Below are 23,834 nucleotides of genomic sequence, written 5' to 3' on the forward strand. Positions count from 1 at the left end.
CATTAGAAAATAGTATTAAATCTTCAATTCTAAAGATTAACTTTATTAACACCACCTTATGTCTATACTCAAAGACAAGATACACCGACCACACATATGAAACGGCTATCATTTCACTAATCATGACCCTTCCCTGGGTATGGTTGTGGTGGGGGTGATGCCTCAATTCACCTCGTCATGTTTTATTCACCAAAACTTCCACCAAACCAATGGCTAAGACGCCATGGCTAGTGAGCCCCTTTGGATGCTACCCCGTTAATGTGTGAGAGGGGTAAGGAGGTAGGATAACAATTTAATTCAACCAGTCACATTAACCAACTAATATTTATTAAAAAAAGGATCAAATGCTATATGCTTTTTTTGTTTAAGGCTTAAAGGATAACACATTTTCTATTAAAACGTTAATTTAACATGACACTTGACAGTTACCTGTTTATTTTTTAGTTAAATCATGAACATAGTCGGATGAATACAACTTCCTTATGACAACTTATAACATGAATTATTGAAGAAAGCAAAACATCCATATCAACAAACATTATGTAACCTTTTCGTATTCGATGGCAAAATCTGTTTCTTTTCACACCTTGATCGACATCTATGTAGTTAATGCGTAAAAAAATATTTGTTGGAAATTTTAGGTATTAAATGTAAACTAGTGAAAAAGAGAGTGTTAAAAAATAAAATACATAAACTTTTTATTTAACCTGAAAAGTTCAAAACCTATCCATCTTCATCCTCGCTTCTAAATGGCGTCGCAGTCTTCCTTCTTTCTCGTTTCCGGCATAATATTCGCCGGAAATAACAGCCGAAGTTCTCTATTTGATCAATAAGTGATCGCCAAGTGCGTTTGAAGCAACCAGGTAATCTGATTTTGAAAATTTTTTCATGTTGGATATAAAAATGGCCAAATCGAGAAAATCGATGATATAACCGATATCACTGAAGCAAACATTGGCGATATATCGGTAATTATCGCCAATAATATCGGGACCGATATTATGACCGATATGTTTCAAGAGGTCCGATAACCGATATATCGATGATATATCACTTATATAAACTACAAAGATCGACATGAATAACGTAGTAACTTTTAAATTTTGTAGTAAAAAAGGTTAGTAAATATTACAAACAATAACAAGAAACCATGAATGACTTAGACTTGACCTAGACTTGGTAATCCATCCAATAAGAACCAATTATTCTACACGTTATTATTTGTTCTCTTCTTTCAGGTCATGAGTTTGATAGTTTGATAAACTTCACTGTTAAGTATTGTTAGATGGACGTGGGTCCCACCCTGAAAGTCTCCTCACCAAGTCAACCTTTTAATCTTCTTCTTCTTCTTCTTTTCCCACTCCGACCAATACCACCATTAATATAATACACACATACATACCCACCATTTCATTCCATTAAAACAAACATGGGGCTTCCCTTCTTAATCATTCTCTGTTCCATCCTCACCATTCAATCCTATTCACAAGACACCACCACACCACCCCCAGGCTTCCGGTGCACCAACCCCACCACCACCACCTGCAACTCCCTCATCGACTACAAACTACCCAACACCACCACTCTCTCCGCCATCACCGACCTCTTCCAAATCAAAAACCTCCGACAACTCCTCGGCGCCAACAACCTCTCACTCACCACCCCCAAAACCCACCAATTCAACGGCGACCATGTCCTCAAAATTCCATTCCCCTGCTTATGCCAAAACGGCACCGGAATATCCAACCACCGACCCATCTACACCGTCGTACCCGACGACGGCCTCTACCATATCGCCGCTGAGGTGTTTTCTCGGCTGGTGGTGTACCAGCAGATCCAGAGTGTGAATAATATACCCGATGCGGATAATATAACAGTGGGTCAGGAGCTGTGGATTCCGTTGCCGTGCAGTTGTGATGATGTTGATGGAGGGCCGGTGGTTCACTACGGGTACTTGGTGCCCGCCGGGAGCTCGGTGGGTGGGATTGCGCAGCAGTTTAATACCACGGAGACCACCTTGTTGGATTTGAACGGGATGACTAATTCTTCCAAATTGCTAGCGGATTCAATCATTGACGTCCCGCTTAAAGGTAATAAAAACCGACATACTCTCTGTTTTTTTTCGTAAAGTTACTTTAAAACGAATTGTCAGGTTATTTTATTATTTAATATTAGTAGTGACATTAGACATTTGGTTTGAATAACAGACGGTTGAAATTTTGTCTCGGGGCTTGAACTCGGGTATTGCTAATTGGTATGTTTAATAGCCTACCATAGAGAGACAACGCCGTTAAAAAATAATATTAATAGAATGTTTAGAAAATAAAATAAGTTAAAAGGATATTTGTATTGTATGAATGATTAAGAGTTGTAGGGATGTTTATTAAAAACGTAATTATTATCTGGTTATGATTATTGAAGTTGAATGATATTTTGGAAATTAATTTATATCTTATGTCATGTCACATGTGCCGGAGACCCGGAGTAATTTATATGTTTTAAATTAATATGATATTACAAAAGATTTCAAAGTAGGGAACCACCTAGGTTTGTATTGTTTAGTCTCGTAACCAATTGATTTTGATGTTCAAAATTTTTTATTAGCATTGAAGATCATTGTATTATTGGAGTGATTGTCAAACATCATTTTAATATGTATTTGGTAGTAAAATATGGGTGCATTAGATTCTTGCTTTATAATTATATATCTTTAACTTAACTTTAAACTCTGTGTCATTGGCAGAAATAGGGGGTCGGGTCATGATAGTCCGCTAAAATGTTTGCCCGAACTCATAGATCAGTTTTTTTTTTGTTAGAATAACGTGAATCATTATAGTCCGGCAGAGAAAATAGTTCTATGCTGACATTGCAAGAGGTCTTGTATGCAAGCGGATTTTTTTTTTTTTTCAAAAGAGTGTGTGGAAAAAATACCGACTTAAATGGTGTGGCTTTTAAAAATAATTATTAAATAATAACAAGGTCCACAAACTTCAATGAATGAAGACAATTTATTTCATAAAAACTGCATTCACATTGTTCTACATTAAGACCTCTTCTTTGTGAGCCTGCCTTGATTCACAGGGCTTCTCAAAAAGTCTTGTTATCTTATATGTGGGTCCTTGATTTTTATTAAAAAAAAAACAAAATACTTGCCGATGATTTTGTGGTTTTTTATAACAGTTTGTACAACATCAATTAGTAGCAACTCTACGGACTACCCATTGCACGTCCCAAACAACACTTACACTATTACTGCTAACGGTTGTGTCCAATGCCAATGCAATGCTGCTACCAGTTGGATGTAAGTCAACTCTCAAAACCCAAAATAGTCATTTGGTCGACTGTTTATGAATTCTTATAGTCGGTTTTTGTTTTCAGATTGAACTGTCAGTCATCAGGGATTAATCTGCATAATGGTAGAACTTGTCCTTCAACACAATGTCCAGGCACCGCTTTTGATTTGGGAAATACCACTGCAGATTCTGGTTGTAGCCTATCAAGATGTTCGTATGGCGGTTTTATAAATAACACCATCTATACTCAGCTCACCCAAGAGTCCACTTGTCCAGGTAAATATCAACACTTTATTCATCATGTTTTCATTAAATTTTGGTGAATTTTATTCTTTTACAAAACTATAAATTGTGGGATAATAATCTGAACAAAATCATTAACAGGGGGAAGTGGAAACAACAATAGCAGCTCGCCTGGAAATAGTTTAAGCGGTTTGAGATGGAATTTTGTTCTCGGTGCATCATTTATTGTTCTTCATCTTATGAGGTTGTGAGATTTATATTTGTAAATGTCACGGAGTTTATTAGTTATTGTATGATCACGGTTTCATTTTCTTGCCTCAACTGTCATTGAATGGCTGTATACGAACAGGAGAGAATAAAATATTGGTTGATGTTTGGTCGTTTAAAATTTATTGTATGTAATGTTTGTTGTTTTTCATGAGAATTATATGGGTCACTGCATAAGCCTGCATTTGGTGCATGTCTAATAGAATGTTATGAGTCACTGTCACGGTCATAGTCGAAATCAAAGTCAATATTAAAATGTTTCTGTTTTCCTAAGTAGAAAGTGATGGGTGAACACGAAATGTGCCATAAGAGTAAAATTCTCTTTGGTTTGTGATTTCCATCGGTACAAAGGAGTGAAGAGGTGAATGTTTTGAGTCACTGTCATAATCGAAATTGAAATCAAAGTCAAAGTCAACATTAAAATGTTTCTGTTAATGAATCTTTTTTTATTGAAAAGTGATGGATGAATACAAAATGTGCCACAGCAGTAAAATTCCCTTCGGTTCAAATGTAACTATGAATCATGTTAAAGATGCTAGAAGTGTACTCGTGCTATGTTGTGGCCGCGGTCCACAATGATTTCCATTGGTAGAAAGGAGTGAAGAGGTGAATAATTAGATGATACATTTGGCATTTCTATGTTAAGGTTTACCTCAACATTGGTTGAGACCGTTAACAAGGCAAAAGATAAATACAAAATGGACTTCGATACAACCTTTTCAGAACATGATTTGGCCTATGCGCAGCCTTACCCTACACTTTGTCATGTGGTTGTTTCTCACAACTTGAACCCGTGATCTCAAGGGAGATCACAAAACAACCTTACCAATTACTTCAAGGTCCACCCTCCCGTAAAGGTCAATAGATGGATTCTAATTCCACTCATTACTTCAACACTTTAACTCTATATTCTAGCTAACACTCGTGTTTACATAGTCAGCTTTCCCTAACAAGTTCTCATGAAACAAAGTGACCATTTTTGCATTTGATGTTTGATAAGAACTGGAATTAGAAATTATTTTAATGGGTCTAAGAAGTTTTTGATGCTTGGTTGTCTACGGTCAGAGATTTTTTTTATGGTATAAATATTCTTTTTTAATACTAATTTCCAACATCCTGAATTCAACATTTTTGGGTCAAATCGGGCCGGCCATGTCTCATAATAAAATACAATTCCATTATAAAAGTATAGTGTAATTGAAAAAAACAAACAAACAATATAATAATAATGCCATAAAAAATATGCTTTATTTTTTTTAGACAATCCATTAAATCTTCAATGGTAACTTTTGCAAATAACTCTTTTTAAATATAATAAATACAAGAATCGTTTAGTAACAAACCAAGCAAAGGCTTTATCTGTCTTTTCAGCATACTCAAACCGTTTGCTGGGTAACCCATTTCAATCGTTGTAGTTGTTTCAAATTTTGGCTAAGCCGTAAAACTTTACCCATCTCGACAGTCGTATATAAAAGTAATTGAAATCGACTCGTTATTAACTTATATTTATACAGTGGCGGAGCCACATTGAGTCAATTGGGCTCGGCCGAACCCGGTTTTTTCGGTTTTATATATAACCTATTGTGATGAATTAACAAGCGCGACGAGCGAACCCAGTATCATTTCAAAAAAACATTCGAGCCCGCTAATTATGAAAATTTAGTTAACACTTTTTTTAGTAATAACTATTTCTTTTATAACATATAAAAAGCTTAAAAAAACTATAAAAATTAGTAACAAACATTATAAATGGGCCAAAATAATCCATATATATATATATATATATATAAAATAAAAAAGCTCAAAATAATTAATGGATTTGGTCAATAAACCCAACCCAATTAACATTTTAAACATAATAACTAAATAAAAATTAAATAAAGAAAACGAAAACAATGACCGCTCAATTTCTGTTTTTAGTTCACTTCAAGGCTTCAACCATTGCCTCACGGCCTCAGCACTCACTTATCGAACGTCAACCAGACAATAACGGCCGGCTGACTCTTTCATTTTTATTTAATATGACTTTGTGTTTTTTGAATGTTAATTATGTATACTTTTGTTATAATAGTGATATTGCATTTTATTTATTTTTTCGAATGACCGACCAGACCCATCCGGGCCAGAAAACTTTGATGCCGGAAAAGAATCGAGCACCAAAATTTCCGAACCTATAGAAAAAAATTTATGAGTCCGTCACTAATCATACTTGATAGTTGATAGTAGGTTACAATTTCAAAAAGAAAAGTTGTACATTAGTACATAAAGAGTGAAGGAAAGCAGCCCAACTAGTGGGTGGATTTTGGGCTAAAAGTTAGTGATAGTAGATTAATAGTAATCAAAAGTTCTACATTGAACTATTGAAGTGCCTTTTGAATCTAATACATAATAACATCAATCAAGACCTGATTAACTAGTTCTACCTGTAGCCATATATAGAAGTATAGAACTGCTTCACAAAATGCTAAGTTGGTGTTTTCTTGTGTAGTGATGATTGACAATCTCTTTCACTTTATTCAAGCTAATGTGTATCCGCAATAGATAGTAGAGAAGATTTCATGCTTCAAGTTTATTTTCTCTCAGTATCATTCTTACATTTGCTACATTAAAAACTATTGTTTCTTGTCATCTTATAATTACTATTATAATTTTTATAACTATTATTATTATTTATTAATATTAAATAGACCCCAATGATTAAAAAAAATTCGCCATTAAAAAAACTTATGAACTATAAGCGTTTTTTTAACAAAAAATATTTTATTTAAAAAGTGTACGTTTCCATTTATTTTTTAGTAAACGTTTGTATTTTTTTCATAGGAGGTTTTTATTTCACCTTTCAAAAACTTTTATTAAAATTTTTGTATTGCATTTTTCTAATACGTTCTCTTCTAATTACAAAACATGTTTTTGAACCTTTTTATGTAGAAGCTTTCTTTTTTTCCATATATTTTTTATTTTAAAAGACAAAATTTAGATAAAAGTATTAGAAAAATGTAAGTAAATAAAAGAGAAAATTACAAATTTGTTATTTTGAATTAGCTAAATTACGGAACGGATACTTTTCAAAAATAAGTTTCACTCTTTATCCTTTATTCACATATTTCGCTTGATTTTTGTCCATTAAACTAAGGTTAAGTTTTTCAGTTAAGTGAAAGCATGCGCACTGCACATGAGAGGTTTTTGATCATTTTATCTGTTAAAGGTTAAAATTATATTTTTATCATTACATTAAAGAGATGGAATAATAATAATAATAATAATAATAATAATAATAATAATCTTATTTTAGTTGCCGACCCACAAAATATAATACACCCAATATGACCTCTTCAGACATACCTCTTTTAGTTGGGATTATAATTGCAATTCAATTCTTTCAAATTCATTTAATAAAGTGATTCTAAATTCTTTCAAAATGTGAAGGATTTCAAGTGATTTCGTTGGAATCTTTTTTTCTCGAGTGCTTTTTTTTACGAGAACAATGAATAAAACATTTTAGTTGTTTTACTTTTTTTGTTTTCGATTTATATTTTGAGTTATGAATTTATTATTATTATTTTTAAATATTTTTGAGGAGCTTTTGATCTTAATAGAAACCCCCCCCCCCAAAAAAAAAAAACGATTCCAATTCATTTGTCAAACGAACATATCAAGAATGGAATTGGATTTAAATTCCTTCAAATTCCAATTCCTATTGAAATGTTCAGATTCCAAATTCTATGCAAATTCCAATTCCATTTCCATTCCATTCTATGAAACGAACGGGCGCCCTAATATTTTTTACGTCTTCATCCTATGGTTTTCAAAGTTTAGTTTTAGTTATTGTTTTTAACATTATGAAAATATTTAAATTAACTTTTATATTTAAATGTCAAATAATGATCCAGATCTCTCTCTCTCTTGTTGAATGACCAACGAAAATGGTAAAAGGTGACCACATATGTTTATGGTAGCAGACAGTTCTGGATAGCTCAAGTCTACCATCTTCTGTTTTAACGAAAACCCGTGACCAAGGGCTTATTGCGATAAACCTCGATTGGAATAAATTTCGAACATAATACCTAATATTCCCAACCCAAGTTTTCATTTACCTTTCAATATCAGTTAGAATAAAGCTCATCCAGAATCCAAATCAGATCAAATATATCTCAATAGATTTTCTCTCAACAATATTATCCATCTCCGAATCACATCTTTCACAGCAAATGCTTGACAAATTATTATTATTATTATTATTATTATTATTATTATTATTACTACTGTTGCTATTCATTTATTTATTTATACATAACGTGTTTCTGTTTTGTATTATTATTATTACTACTGTTGCTATTCATTTACTTATTTATACATAACGTGTTTCTGTTTTGTAATAAAGTTTGTATGCCACATATAAAATGCCTTGCATGCTTTTAAAGAAAATAAAAAATGTTCTTTAAATAAAAAATGTTAACATGGAAAACGGATAATGATTTTTTTAGAACGGCTACACACTTTTTAATTCTATGATTAAATTTTAAATCAAAAAACAAACAAAAAAAAATGTAAACGCATTTGAGGAAAGTCTTTTCTCGATACATTGATATCACTAAATAAAAACCTTTGAACAAGTGTATCTTCAATGATATATTTTTGATACATTGATCATTCAATAAGTGTATTCTGATCATGTTGATAAAGGTGGTGTTTGTTTTTTGCTAGAAGATTTTTTTAGCCTCTTATGTATGCGCTGCACAGATCACGCACAGACCTTTAGGCTTGAAGACTGTTTTTCCGAAGACATTTCATTAAAAAACGTCTTCACGCCCTCTTATCCTAGAAGACATGGACCAACCTCTTTTTACATCTTCTGCATCTTCTATCTTTTTCCAAACCCTAGCTCCCTTTCATTCTACATTCTCCTTCCCTTCATCTCCTCCCCTACCATCTCCCTTTATCTCTTCCCCGATCTCCACCACCGCGACCTCCACTACCGCGAACTCCACCATCGGCGACCTCCACTGTCGCTTCACACTGCCGCTGCTCCACTGCCGCACCGACAACCCCATACCTCTGCCGCCCTTCGCCTGCCGTATGTCCGCCACCCGCTGCCACACATCCACAACTCCGGTCCGTGTATTATTATTTTGTTGATTTGTGTATTTTACCTATATTTGTATGATTTGTGATATAATCGGTTTGAATTTGTGTATTGGATTATACTATTGAAAGTTTATAATATCTGAATTTGTTGAAATCAGGTTTAATTGATGTTCATAGACTGATTATTGATGTCGTGTTTATCAATTTAGGTTTATTTTGTGTAAACGAGCTTGAGTTTGGCTTATTTTGACTTACAAGATCTTGAGAGTTGTTTTTCAATTATTGTTGAATGTTTATTAGTTGTTTTTTTTTTTTTTGAAGAAATTGATTTGTTGAATTATCATTAGTTTTTGTTCAATTAATTAGTTTGCATAATTGTCCAATTATCATTAGTTTTTCGTTGAAAAAAGTTTGTAGAAAGTTTAGGTTTAATAAAGATCTTGTTCCATTAGGTTTGCATAAAGTTTAAGTTTGAAGACCTTTTTTATGTTTAAAAATTCGGTTTATTTAAATTTATGTTTATTTTAACAATTTGCAGACGTGTTAAAAAATAAACAGTCTTCTTCTTGCAAACTGCAGAGGCTTGGTCCACATTTTCTACTATAGATGCCTGCAGATGTGATTCGCAGACTGTAGATATTTTACCTCTTAAAAAACAAACAGCACCAAAATAAAACAAGTAAATTATAGGGAAAACACTTCATAGAAGTCTAGCGTGTTTAAAAATAGTTGATGGTAATTTGATGAATTATCATGGTTTGAAACTTGGCACTGGTCATGTAACCTTTGTTATTGATATTTTATTTTCATTGATGAACTATATAGTTATGCATTATAATTATAATCTACTCATATTATTAAAACAAGGTTTTCTGATCCCATTTCATATCTTTATATTAGTTTATTTTTCTATTTTTTATAAATAACAAGCCCTCATAGAATTTCTTGTCAGTAAAATAATTCAAAAATAAAATAAATATTTATCATTAAATTTAACGCGCCTATTTTTTAGTAATGTTTTAACCCGTTTTTACATTGAATATATTGAAATATGTTGTGTAATCCTAAGGCTGGTCTCTATGGTGGGGGCTTCGAAGCCCCTTCACGGTGCCACGTGGGCACTGACGGCATCAAAGCCCCAAGCTATAATTCCCCTCTATGGTGGGGGGCATCGAAGCCGAAACATAATATAATAAAAATTAAATAATATATTAAATATAGTAATACTAAAATTAAAATTTAAATAAAAATAAAAACCATACAAATAATAAAATAAAAAGAAAAAACATACAAATAAAAAAATAAAAATACAAAACGTAACCAACATATAACTAATATTTGTCATTCTCATCCTCGTTTGTATATTTAGCAATTATCCTTGCTTTTCTTTTCTCCAAAAACGTCCGCGTGCCTGGATCTAGATGCGATAAATCCTTTGAGAGGAGTCTTTCTTCATGCATCTCTTTGTATTCCGCATGCATCGCCTTTCTTTCTTCGTGTATTCTCGTGAATTCATCTTTTGTGTTTTTTAGCATCGGCAATCACGGTTAGTTTGAGCTCCAAGTTGTCAAAACACGAGCTCACTTCAGAACTCATCGAAGATGTCGTTCTAGATGAAGATCCTCCACCTCTAGCCGTCGCCTTGGCTTTATCTCTTCCTACTGGACGTGGCAGCTCGTCCGGTTCATTAAAAATAAATTCGGGATCCAACTCGTTTAGATTAAGTTGACAACAACCATCCGACATGGGTTGAGATGGTGATTAATTGGCTGAAGTAGACGTTGTCTTTGACTATTTAGACGGTCGTGGTGTGATGTCGGGACCGGATGCCACTTTGGCGAGATTGTGCATTGTCTCCAAATTTCCATCATATTGAAATCTCCATGATAAACGACCTTGTATTGTTTAAAGCAAGCCTCCATCACATTGACATCACTCATGCCGCTTTTTCTATTTTTGTTAGCGCGGGTGTGAACGTTGGTGAAGTTGGTTATTTTTGTGCGTATTGCCTTCCATTTGTTGTAGACGGAATCATTCCCGCGGTAGGCACCTCGACCCATTGTAGCAAAGAATTTAGTGCGTATTTTGTCCTAAAACTCAGGGTTAGTGCGTATTTCGTCCTAAAACTCAGGGCATTGTTTCCCGTCACCTTCGATACATATAAAAGCTTAGTATTAGTAAACAAAAAAAAAAAATAAATAAAACATGGAAAACATATAAATATTTTTATATTTTACCTTGAATTGAGTCTTCGGATGAGTCGATCCACGCATGCGCTAACACCAATTCCTCATCCCCTCCCCACCTTTGTCTTTCGGCCTTTTCGGTAGTTGTTTGATCGTCAGCCGGATTCTTTTTTTACGACTTCTTTTTTTAGGATGAAATTGCGTTTCGAGTACTTGGGTTTCGGGTACTTGCGAAGACATATACGACATTGGCGGTCGAAAGAACATATCAGGGGTAAACGATTGATGGGTGAAGGCATCACGGGTCGTTGTTGGTTTGCATAGAAAGGGTTATTAGGGTCGACGTTATTTGCGAGCAAACTAGCCCACCACATGCGACTCAAATCCCATGGGTTTGGGTTTAGGTTCGGGTTTGAGCTCGAGCTTGTGTTCGGGTTTGGTTTGGGTTCGAGCTCGGATTCATGGTTGTAAAAGTTTAAGAGTTTTAGAGTAAAATGTTGGTGTGAAAATGAGAGTTGTTTGAGTAAAAAAATGAAAAATAGTTTGAATTTATAGAGAAAATGGTTAAAAATTAAAAAAAAAATTCTAACGATCAAAAAGCTATTGGGGAGCCCCCCCCCCCCCCAATTCTCCTCTCTGCACCGACCATCTAGATCGCGCCCAACCTCACCGTGTCCCTCGTCGGTGTGGAGGGGCTTTCGCGCCCCACTAAGCCCCTTTGGGCGCCCCGTAGCGAAGGGTCTAATAAACCTAATTGGCGGCATACCTTCCAACCCCCACACTCAATCAGCCCTCTCGTCGGTTTACCGTCGTCCAATCTCCAAACTCAATCGTCTTTCCGATCTGAAATTGCATTCACCAATGTCTTAATTCTAAGGTATTTCATAATTTTAGTAACTTTATTTGCTTTTCAAATTGCATTTTAATTTTAGTAACTTTAGAGCCGAGGGTCTCTCTGGAAGCCACCTCTTTATTCCTTGGGATAGAGGTACGGTGTGCCTACATCCCACCCTCCCCAGACCCTACTTATAGCTTTGCTGTCGGTGGAATTTTACTGGGTATGATTGATTGATGTGTGGTTTTCAGATTCTTGATTAACTTGGAAAAATCCTCATCTTACATATGTGTAGCCAATCGTAAGTTCCAATCAACCCAATTTATGATTTATTCAAGATTACTTATATTATAACAACGGTCCACCGTGGTGATATGCTCGTAATTGCGTTGTCAAGTGATACAATTCAAGCTCCGGTTTGTTTACAATATTAAAACCCTTAACAATTCTATTATCCATAATAAATCATTACTTATTAGTAATCTTGACAACATCAGAAATTAGGTTGTGGTAATAGAATATTAGATTATTCCTTTTAGGGTTAATTTGTGTTTTTAATTATTCATTTGTTGGAAAATAACTAATTAGGTTACTTATTTTGAAAAAAAACAGTTTGAAAGGCGAAGATTAACCAAGGATGATGTTAGGAGGCATGGTTAATGTGTAAGATCTTTACTATTTTCTTTTATTTTACATTCTATTTACTAATTGTTTTATCATCCACAAACGTTGCAAGATCAACCTTCTAGTGAATAACACGTAAGCTTCAAGTCATTTGCTTGAGTTTTAACGATGCAATTTTGATTTTAACTGTTTTAGCTTTTTGTAGGAGACATGGGATGTGGGAAAACCTTGGTAGCATTCTTGGCATGAGTGGAGGTTACTGGTTCTCTTAAATGCTCTTATTATTGGTAACTTTTCATAAACCTATTTGTGATAATGTTTTAGGCAGCTTTTATGTTTTCAGCTGACTTACATGCCATCCAACACCATGATCATCTTCTTAATTTTCTGGAGAATACGAAAGATATACCTTGCAAATCATTTGTTGCTTTGTTAACGGGCTCAGTTCCAGTATGATTATTAAAGTCCGTCTAATTTGTAAGAAATGAGCCTATATCACCAATTAATATGAGTATGTTGTTTTCCTACATGATTTGTTTCATAAACGATGGAATACTTCTACTTGGAGCTACCTTCCAGTCTAATAACGTGAATTATGGGAAGTTGCTAGCTTGATTGGAATTTAGATAATAAAAATAGCTTGTTTTCATTTGATACGTGCGTGATTGGCTGGACCTTGACTCAAATCTCAAAACTACATACTTTAATAGTGGCACCATACTTCTTGAAGGTGTTCATGTTCCGTTATAAAGATTTTTAGTTCAAACTGTTGGTCACAGGTTTTTTTTATTTGAAAAACCAAAACAAAATCATGACTGTCTGTTTGATTTCACGGATTGAACTCACTGTGCTTTATGAAAAGATTTCCTAAGTAAGGCATATATATATATATATGGTAAGGATCCTAAGAGAACCATTAGCAAATTGAGAACTTTGAGAACCATTTTGGACCACAAAAAAAAACCTTTAAAAAAATATTTAAAAAATTATAAAACAAAAAAAAACAAAATTTTTTAAAAAGTAAAAAAACCAAAATTCTTATATTTCATTCCGGTTTCATTAAAAAAAACGATTTTTTTTCTTTTTAATTCGTATTATACCTATACATATATGTATACTTTCATTTAATCTTAAGTTACGTAACGTACACATATGTACATTATCATTTACCTTAAATTATACATATGTGTATAGGAAAAATCTGTGTAAATATTATACATATATGTATAATAAAAAAAACCGATTTTTTTTCTTTTTAATTCATATTATACCTATACACATATGTATACTTTCATTTAATCTCTAGTTACGTAATGTACACATATGTACATTATCATTTACCTTAAATTATACATATGTGTATAGGAAAAAAACATGTGTGTACATATATGTACATATTATACATATATGTATAATTTTATATGTTTCAAAAACGAAAGTATAGTAGAACGTTTGGTTTTTCTGTGATAAATATTTGATAGATCTTTTTTTAGAGGGGCTAAATCTGAATATAGGATGGGAAGATAAAAAAAGTCTTGGTGTTTTTTAATTTAATTAAAAATAAAGAATTTAAAAATATAAAAAATTAAAGATCTGAGAATGATGCATACAATTAAAACAAAAAAACACTATAAATGTTTTTAACTTAATTAACAAATAGAAAAACTAATAAAGGTATAATTAATAAGAAATGAAACTTCAAATCATTTAATAGTTATCATATATAATAATTTTAATTCTTACCATTATATCCTTAGATTAAATTAAAAGAAAAAATAAAAAAAATTTTGATTGGTTGAAATGATTTCTCACATTTCTCATACTAAGATGACTTCTCGTCTGAACTTAAACATATATATATATATATATATATATATATATATATATATATATATATATATATGAGAAGTATAGTTTGAAAACCCAATGTAACATCGTTTTTTTTTGTTACATGTAATATATGTTGTTACATTTATTACAAAACATCGAAAACATAAAAAAAATGTTTTGCTATTATTTTTAAATTTTTTTAGTAATTTTTATTTATGTTTTCATGAGAGAGAAAATGTAAATTAACTTTAACATTTTTTATTAACTTTAATTGTGGACCACAAAATTTAATCTTTAATTGAAAACACGTGGTTGAGAATGGATTTTTAAAGTTTTCACAAATCCGCCAGAATGCTATAAATAAGCAGTAAAGCCACACACAAAGCACAAAAACTGAACTTAGCAGGTAGTTATAGGTTATAACACTATACAAAATTTATGTTGGAAAGCAAGTTCACTCAAATAATTGACCAATTTTATTTAATGAAGCTTAATAGTATTACTTAATTGGACCTAATATGAAATATTAGAGAACTTAAATATATTTTAATTTTACCGTCTGGTTTTATACGGATGGTTTCGGGTGTTGGTTTCGGGTGTAAACCGCAAACCAAACAGCTCAATATGGTTTAAAATTTTTTAAATCGACCGACTAAAAAAAACAACCGCAAAACCAAATTTTTTACTAATAATTATCTTTTTTAGATATTACTTTTTTATGTCTTTCATTGAGTTTTGTCTATTTTTTTTGCTAAATACTCTGTTCTTTGATCACATGGCTTCCCAATTATTAACTTTATATAATAAAATTTGATTTATGATCAAAAGGGGGAAGGCATACACTGTGCATAGTTCTTTGGAGTAACAATCATGTCCTTGATGGTATTTGGATTTGGGTTCGCTAAAGTTTTGATTTTTATTAGTTCTCTTTTCTAGGTCTTTACAGATTGATTGATCGATCTCAAGTTTTAACCATTGTGATATTTGTAGTGTTGGTCAAACTCAAGTTAAAGTTGTTTATCAAATGCATTTGAAGTACTCCGTCGCAAATCGTAAAGCGCGGGTAATAATACTTTCAATTAATTTTATTATAAATAAAATTTATGGTATTTTCTAAGTTAACAAGTTCATCAATTTTAATTTGTATACTAAAAGAATAAATTAGTTTTCTATACCTAAAAATTCTTCTTTCTTCTTTTTCATCATCTTCTTCTTCTTAGATCACAACTTGGAAAGAGAATCGATCTTCAAATATTTTAACGACTTATAACTCAACCAGTCAAAGTACCATAGGTGAGTTAACTTTAACATGTTTTTGACATAACATGTATTGTTTACATTTTTGCTTATTACACCGTATGTTTGATTTAAAAAATCACTAGAACAATTTAATATTTTTTAGTCGATCCTACAAATACGTTACAAAGTTGTTCAGCTGTGAAGCGAAGAGAAAGGAAGATGCTTTTAAACAAAATTCGAAACAAGAACACCGAAAAAAAATAAAAATCTTCATCCAAACAATTTATCATCGACTACGATACTTACAAATACTTTTAATTTTAGTACATAAACAACGTTTTTTTGTTCCATAATACTTTCCATTATTTGAAGTATATTAGCATGTTTGTGAATTATTTATTTCTTTTTTAGATCCAATTGTTATATTTACCTATCACTTGACGTCGTTGTCGACAACCACACGACAAGATTTAAACTCTAGGTCAATTCCGTTAAGCCATGCATCCACATCTACTCAAATATGTCTAATATGCAATCATCAATAAGACATCATCAAAGGCACATAAATGTCCCTTCTGCTACACCATACGTGTGGATAACTTCGATGAACGTGAACCAATTGCTTTTAAAGAAGATGTTGTGAACGTTTTTAAATGAACATTAAATGTTATTTTATAAAGCATTTCAAAAAATTGTTGTGAACTGTTATAAATATTCATTTCATTCAACATATATCGAATGTTTTAAAAACCGGTATTTTACTCATACCGGATTTGGTTCAAAAATGGTACAACCGGTTGAACCGGAATGTACCGGGAGATTTAACCAGGTTAAATAATTTACCTTGTAATTTCATATAAATACACTTTCAGCTCAAAAAATAACCTAAAAGTACATTAATAAACATCACACTTGAACCAAATATCACACATGAACAATAGTCAAGTCCTATAGAAAGTTTATATACTTTGCATATGAAATTAGTCGATTACAAAAGATGTGAATATACCAACATGGATTTGCATGATACAAAATTGGTTGATTAACTAATCGTCGTTTATTGTGTTTACTCGTTTCAAATTTATCCGCTATGTTAAAAGTTATTTTTAAAATCTTTTGGATTTAAAACCGGTTTGCCGGTTTAAACCAGTATTTTTAAAAAAATCGGCGGTACGATGTTCTAGCAAACCGCCCAAACATACCGGACTTTAAATACCAGTGACCTTACGAAAATCCGGTATAACCGGTTCAACCGGCCGGTTCATACCGGTTTTTAAAACACTGCATATATCTAACTTATATTTTTAATATTAAGTTTTTAACAAATTATTTTGGATCATGGTGATCAGCGTTCATGTGTGGAACGTGCAATGCTATTTTATAGAAAGCTGAGTGCCTGAGTCCGATAGAGGCAAACGAAACCACGCGGATACAACATACTCACTTTGTTGTAGTAATGGAGATATGCAACTTCCCGCACTAAAGTCATCACCGATGGGTTATATAAAACTATTTTTTTGGTGATGATAGTAACAACAAATTCTTCTTTAAAAGCATTAAGCGTTACAATTCAATGTATTTATTTACATCTATAGGTGGAAAGATTGATAAGTCTGTTAATACAGGCAATGCGTCGTACACGTTTAGACTTAGCTGAGAAAACTACTATTGTGTGGGAAGTCTTTTTCATCCAATTGAACAAAAATCAAGGTTATCTCAACTATACATCTACGATACCGAAAATGAATTATCAAATAGACAAGCCATTTTTGGTATGTAACAGCTATTACTTTCATTTTTATTTTTTTTTGTTTTTACTTTTTTTTATATATAAATTTAAAAAAATATATATTTAACCAATTTCAATATTCTTATCCATAAACTTCCCTCATAACAAGTTCTGAAACGTCAGATAAAGAAATAATTAATTACTTGAAGACAATGTTGGATTCATAAATGATTCAAGGTTACAGGATGGTAGGAGATTGTTTTTTCAATCGGATGATTGCTGGTATGGATTTAAAGTTGCACATTATAGGAACAAGACAATATCCTACATGCTCCTGCATTTGATATCATAAATCTTGTTCCATGAATTGTAATCACTTGTAAACGAAATTCCATAAATCTATCATGAACATATAGATAGATTTGTCTCGGCCGAAATTCTAAGCAAGAATGACTACCATGATTGTATTCACTTGTAAGCGACCACATGATGCATGGTCCTTCTTGTGTCAATAACCCTAAATGCTTGCATGGCTCATATGATAAACCATGTTCAAAAAAATTTTCAAAGAAATTCAATTATGAAACATCAGTTGATTCTAGACTAGAAGATATTTGGAGAAAGACTTAAGAGTATTTAGTTGACGACATTCTTTATAAATAACAAAAGGATCGGAAAAATAAAGGTATGTAATTATTCAGTTTTCTTGATTTTTACAAACTATTTATTTAAAGTTTTTAAACTAAATTTTTATAAACAAAAGTAACTTTGCTACTATTTGTATATTGCGTTTTAAATTTGTTCTTATGCGTTACTGATTTGATATTTTCTGAGGCACAACTAAAGAATTTGGAGTTACTTAAAATACAAAATTTTCTGCTTAGAAATAATTCAACTCTATGTAGTTTTCCTACCATGCCTTTCCTTGACGAGGATTCTATAATGGCATCAGTCAATCGGTTCATGAACGAGGAGCTATCTTATGATACGGAGATTATGACAAACGAGTTTGAATGTCTTTTCTTTCATTAACATATGAGAAAAAATTATGGTTTATAAGGAATTATTTAATAGTTTATGAAGATTATGTATTAAAGTTAATAATTTTATTTGCAAACATTCTATTATGTAATATTATTTTTTTTAAGTGTATGTCTTTTAATATTATATTTCCATTTGAATAAGCCTTGCAATTATTAATCATGTTTCCATCTATAAAGATAAACAAAAAATTATGTTGTTTAAACTTATATTATGTGTTTAATTAACGAATTTTATATTTCCGTCCATATAGCACACGGGTCAATAACCTAGTTATATAATAAATCAACTTTCAATATTTTTAAATTTTAATAAACTAACGATGTTGTAAAAAATTAGTTCAAAACCAAATTGTCAAAACCATCAAACAGATATAATTGGCCGGTCCGGCCTACCCATCTAACCCAACTAATTTGGTTTGGTGTTTTATGAAACTCTAGTTAGTGGTTCAGCTAAAAGTTTTCATCAAAACTGATCGAAATAACCATGAATACGCTTTGATGAACGCTTTAAGTCAAACACTTCAAACGTAATCTAAAATAAGTAACATCGACAATGAAAATGAATGTTTATATACATCCCAAGCAGGATGTTATATTACTCTTATTATTATTTTAACAAAATTTTCTTGTACACCTACAATCTACCTTTTCTTAATGAATTTTTCTTTAATAATTTATGTTAAGCCTTATTCAAACACCTTAGCATCATATTATTGACATGAAACAGACAGATTTAATGAAGCCTTAATGTTTAGTTTGAGTTGATTACTCATGTATCTTTTTAAAATGACATCTTTACAAAATAAAAACATTCATAAATTATAATCTTTTATAAGCGATAAGAATATATATTATACATTAAAATAATAAGCTTTAATGAACAGATATAATAAGTAAAGAAATAATATTATAAAATGTATTTCGTTGATATATGTGTTTAAAAAGTTATCAAAATTCAGATTTATTATAAAGTAATTCTATTATAAGAAACTTAGAAACTAGTAATAAAAAATATGAAATGTATTCATTTATTTAATATGCGTGGCTGTCAAAAGACAAGTGTTCTCATATATAAATAGTGAAGAAAAATTAAAAAGAAAAGGTTTGAAAGCAGGTTTAAGAGCATTCTCATCCAACCCCTTATATTATATGAGAAGTGTTTTTATAATTTAGAGAGTGATTTAGGTTGTTGTGAGTGAAGAGTTTTTATATTTTAGAAAAAGTAGTGAGTTTTCTGTATATTTGAAAAGTTGCTGTTCAACCCCTATAATTTTTTAATATATTTTGAAAGTGGTTGCGAGTGAAGGAAAGAGAAAATGTAATGATAAAAGGTAGTATTCTCTAATTGAAATGGAGAGAGAAAATAAAGTGAGTTTTAGTGTAATTTTTTGTTTGAAGATAGGGGGTGGGATGAGAATGCTCTAAGCCAGATTTTGTCTTTTTATGAGAAGGCATTTAGTAAGAGCATTCTTAATTCGTTTCCTAAAATTATGTGAGATGGATTTATAAATTATATGGTATGGTTATGAGTGGTTGTGAGTAGAGGAGATGGAAAATTTATATGAGAAAGTTAAATTTGAGGATTCACTATAGATACTGTATAATTTTTTAATATTTTCATAAAGTAGTTGTGAGTGAAAGAGAGAGAAAATATGATGATAAAAGTATAAAAATATTATTCAATTAAACAGGAGAGAGAAAATATAGTGTTTTCTTAGTGTAATTATATGATACATATGAATATAGGGTAGGGAACGGGCTGGGAATGCTCTAAGTTGGCTGTTGGCATTTAGAATCCTTTCATCACATTTAGTGAGATGATTTTTTTTATAATATACGGAGTGCTTTAAGATGTTATGAGTGGAGAAGAAAAAAAATATAGTAATTTTTCTGTATATTTGAAAAGTTTCTGTAGTATCATATAAATGTTTTAATAGATTTTGAAAGTGGTTGTGAATGAATGAGAGAGAAAATGTAATGATAAAGATATATAAAGTATTATTTAATTGAAATTTGAAATTGAGAGAGAAAATGTTGTGTGCTTTAGTGTAATTTTAGATTTGAAGATAAAGGAGTAGATGGAATTGCTGAAAGAGCATTCTCATCTCTTCTTCTATTTACAAATCCAAAATTAAACTAAAAAAACAACTATGTTTTCTTTCTCATTTTTAATTAAATAATATTTCTTTATACTTTTATCATTATCTTTTTTTTCTCATTCACTCACAGCGACTTTAAAAAAATATTAAAAAATTATAGGAGTGAAGAGTAGTTTTTCAAATATACAAAAAAATCACTGCATTTTCTCTCTCCTCTATTCATAATACTCTAAATCACTCCCTACATTATAAAAACATCTCTCACAAGAAATGAGGGATAAGATATGAATGCTCTAAGTCATCTTCTAATAGTTTTGCTCGCTCCAAAACGTAAAACACCATATGATGCTATGCATGTTTAGGGTTCTCTTGGCTTTAATTTTAACCATATCTGAAGGGTTCGCTTCTTAATAGTTTCTCCGTAAAGTGCCCGATTAAGAAGAAACACAAAACCACTTTGGTTGGCCGAAGAGTCAGCCGACCCCGCTGACCCTCCTATGGTTCCTCCAATGACTCTTGTTACCTATAATATTCGTAGAAAAATGTTTCTAGTAACTAAGTTCTTATACACAAGTTTCTCAAAGCATTTTCATTTAAACATGAGTTATTTGTTTTTTATGCTAATAATGTTAAAATTGCAACACTTGAGTCGGTGTCAAATTCGAAAAGCAAGGAACGGTCTGGTCCAAGAAATTAGAAGGTGATAATTGCCAAAATTAAAGATATGGATAATTATTTTTATTTGAGAGCATTCTCATCCAGTTCCTGAAAATTTTGTGAGGGGAGTTTGTAAATTATATGGTAGGGTTTTGAGTGGTTATGAGTGTAAATTATATAGTGAAGAGAGAAAAAGTAGTGATTTTTTGTAAATTTGAGGAAAGGTAGTGATTTTTTTTAAATTATAGGGTGTGTAGAGAAAACTGTAATGATTAAAGTACAAAAAATATTATTTAATTAATTAGAAGAGTGAAATATAGTGTTTTTTATTGTAATTATAAAGATGATGATAGGGGATTTGTTGAGAATGCTCTCATCTGTTAGATTAAATTTTGCTTTTATCTTAAAGGTTTCTTGTATGAGTCTTAGAGAGGATGGGGCACCAATATGGGTAAAGTGCATGACTACCAAATCACATGGCAACACCGCGTCACCTCATGTGGGTAGGGTGCATTTCTTCATTTCATGGCAAATGTTTGTCACGTAAAATTGATTCATTTTGACATTTATTGTACATGGAGATCAAAAAAACAAATAAAAAGTTCTAGGATAGTTATGGGTAGGTATTGTCAGTGATTTTGTAGTTTGTAGGTATTTAAGGGTATAAACGAGGTGACAGTGCGTGATTGGGCGATGCATAGGTAGTATCCATGAGTGCCCCTTCCCCCCTTAATAGGATTAGAAGTAGTTATCCTTATTTGGTGCTAAGTATTAGAGGGGAAAGGGCACTCATGGGTATTACCCATATACCAGTCAATTATGTACTACCACCTCATTTCTACCCTTAATAACCCACAAATCACAAAGTTACTGACAACACCTACCCACCAGTACCCTAGAACTTTATTAATTCATTTTAATTCTTTAATTGTCAACAATAAATTAATTTTGTGTGGCAAAACTTTGCCATAGAATGAAGTCATGCACCTTACCCACATGGGGTGGGGTGATGTTACCATGTGGGTTGGAAGCCATACACCCTACCCATATAGGTGCCCCTTCCCCTCTTAGTTTTACTAAGTTTTTCTCGTTTGCCGTTTTCTTAATAATAATAAAAGTTCATAATAAAAGAGTCGTAGAGAATTTACAAATTTCAAGTTAGTATTTTTGATTTGGTTTCTTAAAGTTACAAATAAACCATGACAATATAGCATCCCTAGCTGAGCATTTCCGTAAGATTGTTGTTTCAGTTTTTTATATGTCGCTAGTATTTCACTATTAAACAAATGAAAACATTTTACTGATACAGAAGTTACTATAAAAATGGGAAATGCCCTACAGAACAGTATATGAGATTTTCACCTCATACGACTTCTTGTTCAATTCTTTCAATAAGAGGCTCGTGGGATTGGCGTGAGGGGGCAAGGATGGCTTCCGACTTCCCCAGAGCCTCCGGTAGCACAGCCGAACGGCGATAGGTCTCTGGGTGCCTAGGTATCCACCGTAAACCTTTCCTCGTTTGAACTTCCAGCTTATCACAGGTAGTTTGTTTAGGGTTCCAAACTCAATGCCTCATTTCATTGGGAACCTAAAAGTGGCTCGAATCCCTCTCTTTCCGTTGATGACTTTCCGTTGAGCGGCGACCCTTCCACTCGGCACCGTCGGGTCACTAAGGCCGACTTTCGTCCCTGCTCGCGAAATGTATTCATGTCCGACCCCCTTCTCTGTTGAAAATCGTTTGAGAAATAATCTCGATGGAACTTGACATAAAAGCATCTCTTTCCATGTGTTCAAATATAACCCATAAAAGAAACTTTGAACAAATATAAAAGTCATTAATAAACTATTCATACACTTTCAAGCTCCTAAGATTGTGGTAATTTGAAAATACAATGTTAAAACTTAAAAAAAAGGACATCATCACATCAATATTAGTGAAATTTGTTATGTTTAAGAGTCCCTTCAAGTATCACACAAAATTTACATTCGTATTATTGAAGCTTTGTTAAAAATCAATATTCAAATACCATATGAGGTAGGCCTATCACCTTTAATCGAAACCTGAAACTCAACCCAAGAAATACCATCCGAGGAACGAATCTTCAATGCTATATAAATTTGATAACGTTTACTAAGTAACCGGCGTAGTGTTGATAGTTAACTCAAAATCAACTCAAGTAATAATAACGGGATTGTCTAGCCTTCATGGCTGCATCAAAGAATTACAAGGTCGTCATCACCACGTCATCGATGACCCTTAAGAAACGGATTAGTGCTGAGTTGATCCTTACTGATCTTACTAAAGAAATGAAAAGTGCTCTCCGAAGAACGAAGAGATATCGGCTAAAATAGGAAAATCTTGCATTCTTCGTAACTTATGAGGATCTATAACTTTTTACACTTATAAGAGATTTTACAATTGATTTTATCGATACTAATTTAGGACCAAATTTTTCAATGTTGTTTAAATCTGCAATCAAACCGCCATATCTAAGCTAACCCCGCAGTGTAGCACGGGTTAACGGGTATAATTACTAGTTAAGTGCAAAGAATAACTTGGGCAATCCTATTAGCATAAAGAAAATAATATTGATATTGTTTTATAACACACAAACCTTTGTTTTATTGTAGCGCATTAATGTAATACAAAAACATAAAAAGGATACCCTAGGGATAAAGCATACTTTCTTGGACAATACAATTT

At 32.1% G+C, this 23,834-nt stretch overlaps 1 protein-coding gene across 1 annotated transcript; it reads left to right on the forward strand.

Annotated features, from left to right (window-relative positions):
* Positions 1–1,423: 1,423 nt before the first annotated feature.
* On the forward strand, positions 1,424–3,815 carry LOC143574191 (lysM domain-containing GPI-anchored protein 2-like). The gene is made up of 4 exons (XM_077058872.1): positions 1,424–2,090; positions 3,181–3,301; positions 3,379–3,569; positions 3,678–3,815. The coding sequence occupies exons 1-4, from the start codon at positions 1,430–1,432 to the stop codon at positions 3,785–3,787; spliced, it is 1,083 nt and encodes a 360-aa protein (XP_076914987.1). The 5' UTR covers positions 1,424–1,429; the 3' UTR covers positions 3,788–3,815.
* Positions 3,816–23,834: the final 20,019 nt, after the last annotated feature.

The sequence above is a fragment of the Bidens hawaiensis genome, unplaced genomic scaffold (assembly GCF_021521415.1).
Source record: "Bidens hawaiensis isolate Kalapana, Puna unplaced genomic scaffold, B.hawaiensis_p1.1 tig00026856_1, whole genome shotgun sequence".
NCBI classification, from domain to species: Eukaryota; Viridiplantae; Streptophyta; class Magnoliopsida; order Asterales; family Asteraceae; genus Bidens; species Bidens hawaiensis.

Bases quoted from the DNA above. Each gene is read 5' to 3' on its own strand.
- LOC143574191 (XM_077058872.1), top strand. From the start codon at position 1,430: ATGGGGCTTCCCTTCTTAATCATTCTCTGTTCCATCCTCACCATTCAA. The intron at 2,091-3,180 runs GTAATAAAAACC...TTTTTATAACAG, and splicing joins CATTGACGTCCCGCTTAAAG to TTTGTACAACATCAATTAGT. The intron at 3,570-3,677 runs GTAAATATCAAC...AATCATTAACAG, and splicing joins CCAAGAGTCCACTTGTCCAG to GGGGAAGTGGAAACAACAAT.